Source organism: Acromyrmex echinatior, chromosome 12 (genome assembly GCF_024713525.1).
Source record: "Acromyrmex echinatior isolate Ae372 chromosome 12, ASM2471352v2, whole genome shotgun sequence".
Classification (NCBI taxonomy): Eukaryota; Metazoa; Arthropoda; class Insecta; order Hymenoptera; family Formicidae; genus Acromyrmex; species Acromyrmex echinatior.
Genome location: NC_141863.1, coordinates 11,678,258 through 11,687,812, shown reverse-complemented (window position 1 = coordinate 11,687,812; position 9,555 = coordinate 11,678,258). Strand labels below are relative to the sequence as shown.

At 29.6% G+C, this 9,555-nt stretch overlaps 1 protein-coding gene across 1 annotated transcript; it reads right to left on the bottom strand.

The window, feature by feature from the left end:
- Nucleotides 1-241: 241 nt before the first annotated feature.
- On the bottom strand, nucleotides 242-2,965 carry LOC147907906 (uncharacterized; the record flags this gene model as incomplete). The annotated part of the gene is made up of 2 exons (XM_087411670.1): nucleotides 242-799; nucleotides 2,750-2,965. Coding segments are annotated over 2 exons (405 nt in total), but the record flags the coding sequence as incomplete, so codon positions are not given.
- Nucleotides 2,966-9,555: the final 6,590 nt, after the last annotated feature.

Below are 9,555 nucleotides of genomic sequence, written 5' to 3'. Positions count from 1 at the left end.
ACTATTCTAGGCTTTTTATTATTCTAGGCTTTCAAAAAACTTAAAAAAAATTAATAAGATCATTATTTTTTTTTATATTTTACTGATAAATTTTGAGTTGCTTTATATAATTAGCTGCTATACATATAATTATCAAAATTGCTATCATCTTTTCCGAATAAAATATTATTCATAAATATGCACCATGTTTTAATAAATTGTTCTACCATATCATTAATAATATTGTTTTTGAAAGTATGCAATGAAATGTACACGTTGAAAAACATTTATCGTCTAATATTTTCATTAATTTTTTAGAAATGAAATTGATGGCAGACATTTTGAAATTCGATTTCTATGACTGCTAAAGCATATTTAATACATTGTAATATATATGGAATGTTACAATAATGGCGACATATTTCACATTGCATTACATTATTGCAATTAATAACATCTATAATTTTATTTGAATCTATAAATATCTTATTTTGTACTGAAACAGATATATCTCATTAGTGTTAATTTTGTTTGTTGTTTCAATATTTTGTGATGTTTTAATAAATTCATTTAAATTTATTAATTCCGTAAATGCTAATGTTACTCCTTTATTAGTATCTATACATCCAATCTATACATCCAATCTATTCGATCCAATAGAATGTTTAAAGGTTAAATTAGAAATTAATTTAGTTTTAAATATTCCTTGGAATTGTTCGGGAGTTGGATTAGTATTTGCGTATGAATTACTTCTAACTTGACTGAAATAATTCTCTATAATATCTTGATTAAGGTATTTTAAATTCAAAACCAGCATTTTTCAATATAAACTATTATATATATCTTTTGCAGCTATAATGGTCCATATCCAATTAGTAAAATATTTAGGAGGATTCTTTCTTGGAATTTGATGAGATTTTTTGTCGACATACCGCATTTTTTAATTTCTCGCAAGCTTCTATCCAAAATTCAAAATGTCCATTGGAAGAAGATAATATGCTACTCAATTCTTGATGTCCTCGTTGAAAGAGTCAAATAAATAATTGAAAAATGATAATAGGTCTGTTCAAAAAGTATCGCGAATTTTGAATTTCCGCGGGTTACGTATATTCGATTTTCGATTTTTTTGTGGCGTTATGTTGGTACTCATGTCTCTCACTTATGCCGACAAGTTCAGCCATTTTGAATGTTCAGTTAATTTTTGACAGCTGCTTTGCTTGCACGTGTTTTGGCTCGTCTTCGATTTTTGCCTATTCCAAAAAATGGATCAAAGAATCTGTATCAAATTTTGTGAAAAACAAAATTAAATGCGCGGACGCATTTCGAATGTTGACTGTGGCATATGGTGAAGCTACCTTGGACCGAAGCAACGTTTATCGGTGGTACAAAATGTTCTCAGAGGGCCGAGAAGATGTGAACGACGAAGAGCGTGCCGGACGCCCGAGCATGTCAACGACAGACGAAAACATTGATGAAGTGAAGAAAATAGTATTGGCCAATCGTCGAATCACCGTTAGAGAAGTTGTTGAGGACCTAAACATATCGATTGGCTCATGCCATTCGATTTTTACCAATGATTTGGGCATGAGACGGGTCGCCGCGAAATTCGTACCAAAATTGCTCAATTTCGACCAAAAACAGCATCGCATTAACATTGGTAAGGAGCTGTTGGACTCTGTCCGCGATGACCCAAATGTGCTCCAGAGAGTCATAACTGGTGACGAATCATGGGTTTATGGTTATGACGTGGAAACCAAAGCTCAATCATCCCAATGGAAGCTGCCGCACGAGCCAAGACCGAAAAAAACGCGCCAAGTTCGGTCGAATGTGAAGGTTTTGCTTACAGTTTTCTTCGATTGCAAGGGCGTGGTGCATCATGAGTTCTTGTCACAGGGTAGAACGGTCAATAAGGAATATTACCTGCAAATTATGCGCAATTTGCGCGAAGCAATCCGCCAGAAACGCCCGGATTTGTGGAAGAACAAAAATTGGACCATGCTTTGGACTTTGCTTGGACTTTTGCACCATGATAACGCCCCTGCTCACACATCGTTGCTTGTGCGCGAATTTTTGGCCAAAAATAACACACTAATGATGCCGCAGCCACCGTATTCCCCAGATCTGGCCCCCTGTGACTTTTTCTTGTTCCCGAAACTGAAGAGGTCCATGAAAGGACGACGCTACGATTGAGGAGATAAAGACGGCATCGAAGGAGGAGCTGAACAAGATCACAAAAAATGATTTTTTGAAGTGCTTCGAGGATTGGAAAAAACGTTGGCACAAGTGTATAATATCTGATGGAGATTACTTTGAAGGGGACAAAATAGATATTCATGAATAAATAAATAATTTTTGAAAAAACACAAAATTCGCGATAGTTTTTGAACAGACCTCGTATTTCGGATGTTGCTTTAGCATTATTTGGTAACTGTATTCTTTGTCTCGTGCTCGGACATTCCTGAAGCAATAAATGATAATTATAAAAATAGTTATATTTAATAATGAAAATGAACATATTTAAACACATTTTTAAATAAATATTATAATTGAAAGCTTAACAAATGAAAAAATCAAGAGAAAAATGTTTTATGTATTATTGAATATTGTTACATTAATTTTAAATTCTTGCCTTACCGCCACATAATTTTAAGACGACATCCATAAAATTTACAACAGTATTGTTGAAAACTTCGGCTGCGTATTTAACTCTCATCTTAGGTATGAATTTAGGACCAACATGTTTTTTCATTATCTTAGGAAGTTAACGTTATTTCATTAAACATAGTTTATCAATTTCATACGTTAAAATAACGTAATCCCACGAGGTATAGTTAATTTCATTTATACTTTTGTTACTAATATCTAAATCTTTGGTTAATAAGTTATTTCGAACTCCTTTTAACAGATGAACATAATCATAAACCGGTATAATTTCTCTATTTTCTATTATAAAAGTATTTTCTGTACCACAAAAAATTTTATTTATTTTTTATAAAATAAAAAAATAAATTTGTTTGTGTAATATAACAAATATATACATTGGTAATGAAAAAATTATATATATAATATAGTTTGTTATATATATTTAGTGATACTTACTTAGACGTAAACATTTTGTTATGCGCATCTGATTGCTTTCATTTATTAAATATTTTATCGCAGCCACATTAGTCTCACCTTGGTCGCATATTGTAGCAACAGGTATTAGACCAGGTATTAAACTCTAATAATATTTAGTAATCATTCTTTGATGCATTGTACTAGTTGATGAGTAGGTGTGCTATTTCTGCAAAAACCGTATCCTAACGGCATCTTACTGCCTGTTGTCAAATTTCTCAAAAAAAATACTATGACATGATCAGCAATTTTTCTGCTCCTCTTTGTACCCCAGTATTCCAAACCAATTATCTTATCGTACTTTTTATTATATGATAGAAAGGGTTGCAGAGATATTTCATCCCAGACTAACGCAACATATTTGTCTCTTTCATCACTGAAATCTTTTATTATATGTTGCAAATATTGTTTTATTAATCGAGTGCATCCAGTTTGTATTGGGATTTCGGAAAGTAGAGAATTTAAAGTTGTTATGGATGAACAGACAAGGTGGGTACATAAAAACTTATAATATGCAGATTTTTTTATACAAACTAAAGCAAAATGCCTTATCTTCAATACTATAGCGTTTGCCCTAAAGTAATACAAAGAAAGCAATAATTAAAAACATAATAAATACAGAATACAGACTTAAACTTGAAAAAATATATGGTATAATATAATATTATAAGGATAATATTGTAAAATATAATGTATAACTTCATATAAAGAGATGCCATTGTTATATGCAATATTTTTATACAATACGTATATATATATACAGGGTTGGCCATATTCGACGGAAAGACCTTGAACCCTATTAAATGATTTTTAAAATGAACAGCAAAAAATGTGTTTTTTCCCATGATTGAAAAAAAAACATCTTTCCGTCGAATATGGCCAACCCTGTATATATATATATATATATATTATATATATATATATATATAAGTATATATATATATATATATATATATATATTATATATATATATATATAAGTATATATATTTAATATATATGTATATATATTTAATATATATATATATACATATATGTATCATAGATATATATATATACATATATGTATCATAGATATATAGATATTATAGATATATATTGTATGTGTATAATATTATCCATTTAAACTAAACATTTTAATTATTTATAACTCAGAAAATTAATAATACTTGTTTAGTTTACTTGCTAATGCTTATTTAAGCTTAATTATTTTTACTTAATTTTTAAATTCTTTTAAAATGTGTAATATTTAAATAAGAAATTAATTTATAATAAATGTACTCAATATAAATTAATTATCTCAGGAGTAACATCGTTATTTCTGAAAATCATATTGATAAACCGTTCTCGGACTTTTATCGAATTATTTAAATTTTTCTTGCTGCTTCTTTTCAGAGATAATGTTTTCGTTCTTTAATTTTTCTGTTTCTCTGTAGAAGATGTTTTAAACGTCCTTTTTCATGTTTTAATTTTTTTATTTGTTTTGTATAATCTTTGGGTTGTAGGAGAAAGATTAGCTTTACGTCATTTGTTGTAAGTCTGGACGTGTTGATGAACTTTGCAAAACAAGATCAACTTTTTTTTTTAACAGTTGTAGTCGGTCTGCGTGATTTTTTAATAATTGTCATTGATCTGCGTAATTTTCTAATTGATTTGTATGTTTATCAACAATTTGCATGATCTGTTGTAATTGGTTTCGTTCGTGTATTTTTTCGATTTGTATGTCATGAGCGTCGTATTCTTCATTATACGTTTGTTCAATCAATAGATTGTGATCAATATGTTCAACATTTTGCTCAATTTGTTGCAATTTATTTGGTTCTTGTATTTCTTCCACTTGCATGTTCTGAACTTCATATTCTTCTATAAATGGAATTGCTGTATCTTTCAAAATGATGAAGTTTAGAACAGGAATAATCTGTCTTGCGGAAATGTTTATGACAAACTTTGAGCTTTTGCAATTCGTTGCTATTACAATTTCTTAAGTAATTTAAATTCAAACTTTTTGTCTATTTAGCACACCTGTATGGATTTTTGAGAAATTTATGTGATGGTTCTTTAGCGGTAGAAGTGCAGAGACACAACAAGTTCGTCCCATTTTATCTTAAAATTATTGTTTTTTAGGTAATTATGTATACAATGTTTAATTCACACAGTTTAATTAACAATGTTTAATTAATTTTGGCTGCTTTCTTTCTTGACTAGAAGACACGACGACACAAACGTTGTTCTATCTTTCTTAACGTTCAACGAATGATAAAGATAGAACGATGTTTGTGTCGAGTATGTCCTCTAAAAGGAAAGCATACTATGTATAATATACAATGAATAGATGTCATATATGTACATATAAGTAAAATAAACAAATACAATTGCAAAAATATTAGTATAAAGCTCGAAAATGAAACGAAGCAAATACAGAAATCAATTACAATACATATATAGATAATTCATGCATATATAAAAATCATCTACAACAGGAATGTACAGCTTTTTTTAAGAGCACTTACCAGCTCTCAGCCAAAGATCAGTGTCTTGAACAGTCTTCAATAAAGTATATATGATGGTTGAACTGGATTAGACCAGGTCACAAAATCCTCCTTCAGCGGAGAGATCAGGAGATCCAGAGCATCCAGAGAGATCTTTCTTGTTTACGATCATTTACGATTGCACAATGTTACACAGTATTACACAGCACAGTCACGTCATATTAATTTGTCGCCATATTAAATTTTGATGTCAGATTGAATTTTAACTAAGAAGTTCACGGCACTCTTATAGATGGCAGCACTAACGCTAGGATACGTTATATGAATGGAGTTGAGGGACCCTGGTAATTACTCAGAAGGAATCAAATTCGATTCGAACACGTGGAAATAATTTCAAGAAAACATGGGACTTATGAGCACATATCTAAGCGAAAGAAGCAAAACCAAAATAAATCCTATTTCATTCGCAAACATATCATTAGCTTCACCTCCGCCTATGGAAGTTATTCTGACGCACAAGAAAAATGAAAATATTCCAAAAGAAGTTTCATCAGTTTCAAATACACAGGCAGAGTCAGCGCAACCACCGAAGAAAAAAATCTTACTCCGTTGCGATTGTAATGCAGCAAGCATTACATTTCACGGAATAGAGAGAGTAATCAAATGTGTCGATGCGCATGTAAACCAGCTAACGTTTATTATCAACAAAGTTAACGAGTGATCGATATTTGATCAAGGAGATAGAACTTTTGACTAATTCCTTCATTGATGAAATTATCAGACTCGTTTTCCGAAACAACAAAGAAGACATTGATCGCGCCGTGAGAACATAAAAAATTTATCATTTCTAGAAACATACTTTAATATCTAGTAAACACGCATGTCTTACAAACATTCCGAAAAATAATTTAAAAGAGTAAGACTTGTCCTATTCTGTAAGACTTTTTTGAAAAGACGACTTTAAGCTGACTTTCAAGTTTTAAAGACAATCTTTTTTATGTAACAGATGTCATTCAGACATCCGTTAAAATCATCTTTCAGATCATCATTTTAAGACATATTTGAGAACAAAGGATAAGACATTTTTATAAAATAATTCGTAAAATCGAACTGGCAATATGACATTTATAACATATCGCATGTAAAATACGTGATGCTTTCAATATTGTATCGTGCTTTAGTTGCTTATTGGATTCTTTCGATTACTTTCTGCTTCCGGCAATTCCGACCTGTCTAAATCGTATATGTGTACATTGCAATATCTTATAAATGTTGAATGAACAATAGCCATGTTCTGATATACATTGTTAGCACTGAAAATCTATAGTATTCTTAATGTGAACTGTAGATTTTCGAAAATCTATAGTTTACTATTTAGATATGAGATGTAGGCATTTGAGAGCAAACGCAGTTACATAGATTTACTGTTATATCTGTTCAATAAAATTGTAATAAGTTTATATAATATCTTTATTAATACGAACGGTTCGACTTTTTTTTAAGTCATCTTCAGCGTATCACTAGTTTTTTATTGAAATACTTCATTACTTGGTAGGTTGAGATGATTGTCAATTTGAGAATTGATAACAATCCTTAACTAGCTGTGTGATTGTTAAGATCCAAGTATAACATTGTAAGACCACAATAATGATATTGTAATACAAATTTAATAATTAAACACGAACGTTTCAATGTCGTTTTACAAAATTTTATTTTTATAATTTGTTTGAGATCGGTAATTCAAAAAAAAGGTAAGAACTCCTTCGATCGACCGACAGTAATTGTTATTGAACACACGCACAAGGCGAGCTCGTGATTTCATCTCGAGCCTGACATTAAGCCTCGTCAAAGTCAGGGATTCGTCGTTCTCTAGTCTTTTCAAAACAATTCGGTACACGCAAACAGGCACCGGCAACGGACAATCGAAAGTTCTAGAACAATTCAATTCGCGCACGCGAGCGCCGCGCTCCGACGAATACGTCACGCGCTGTTACCAATCCCGCGTACGGATTTTCTGTCGCGCATGACTGTTACGTTAAACGTCGTTAGAAAAGAATCCAAAGCGCCAATCAATTTTGTACAACCAAGGTCACGTGATAATTACGATTGTGACAAAATTTTATTGGATTTCTCCCAAGAAGAAAGCCCAGACCGAAAGTAATAAATGCTTCAATCTCGCCGTTCCTCCCGGGCAGATTGCTTAGATAGTTTACACCGCTTAGACCGTTTACACCGCTTAGAGTTCTTAAACTTCTTAGAGTTCTTACTTCTAAAAGTTCTTAGAGTCATAGTCTCGCTACTATATCGCTTCGTAAAACCGCCATGCTAACCGCTTAGTGAAAACCGCTATAAAACGAATCCTTTCGAGAAGTGCCGAGAAAATCGCCGAGATTTTCCATCACCGCGATTCCAACTACATTTTGGAAAAGGTGACCGCATTTGATATTCTGTTAATCTAATATTTAATTAATTATATTTTCTGACTTTGTAACTGAGCATATTAAAGAAAATTCTTTTGTTAAATTATAAAGAAACGGAGTTCTCTTTACTGTCGTGTGTCATATCAACCGTGTGCCGTTCTCTCACTCGAATCTTTCCGCGGGGTGCATTCTCGCACATTTCCTGGTCCTTCGAGCCGGATTTGAACCAGCGAGAAATATTGTTAGACAAACATCGCATCACTTTAAAAATTTCATGTCAGCGCTCTCGCTCTGATTCGCTCTCGCACATAATTAATTAATATTTATTTAATATTCGCTTTACAATAAAAAATATATTATTTATATAAATATAAATATTTTATATAAATATTTTAATATAAATAATATTTTCCTCATTACTTTTACAATTTTAATTTTGATATTTATAAATATGTATATGTATATATTTAATTTTTCAAAATATAGTTTTCAAAAAATGTCACTTTTTTATTTAATTTAAAAAGTATTGTAAAAAGTATTTTTTACATTTTTTATATATTTATTTTATATTTAATTCACACTTTTTACATTTACGTAATTAATTAGCGATAAATATAAATATAAATATAAAGTAAATGTGAAATAAATGTAAAATAAATATAAAATAAATATTTTAGAAATATTTATTTAATACATGGGTTTTTAATGTAAAATAAATATTTTTTAAACATTTAATAAATGTTTTTTTTCTATAAATCAGTGAAGAAAAAATATTTAAAGAACATTTAATTAATGTGGTCTATTGATTGAGTAAGTTTTCGTTTGAAATAATGTTTCAAAAGAAGATTTTTCAAAACATTTTTGACGTTTATTAAATGTTTGTTTTATGTTATTTATTTATTTAAAATATGATTTAAAAAACATTTATTTAACGGTTATCTGATGTTTAATATAAATATTTCAAAAATTTTATTATTTTCTAAAATTCAAATTAATAAAAAACGGGTCGGAATAAAAAAATAATCATGGGAGAAAAGTTAATATAATTGCGTTAAGTGTATCATTTAATTAAGTGTATCATTTATAGACAAGAACTGTGTCCATCGACAATTATAAGTGGCGTAACGGATAAGATATGAAACTCATAATCCTGTCAAGGTTCTAAGTTCAAAACTCGGTAAGTAAAAAAGATAAAAATATAATTAAAAAAATATAATTAATTAATGAAGTTAGTTGCTAAAGTTATAAATATTGTTGATAAAAAATAATAAATTAAAAAAAAAGATTTCTGCGTTGTACAATATTTTTTCTAACTTGTTCATATATTTTTAACATTAAAAAAACGTTTCGATAAATGTTTAAATAAATATTTTTTTAATGTAAAAAACGAGACTTTTCTTGTTATTTTAAACGTTACTTTCATTATTAAAAAACATTTTTGTCAAATTTTAAAAAAGCGTTTTTTTAACATTAAAAAAACATTTCCTTGAGAAATATTTAAAAAATATTTTTTTTTAGTATTAAACAAACATATTTTTTTTAGTATAATTT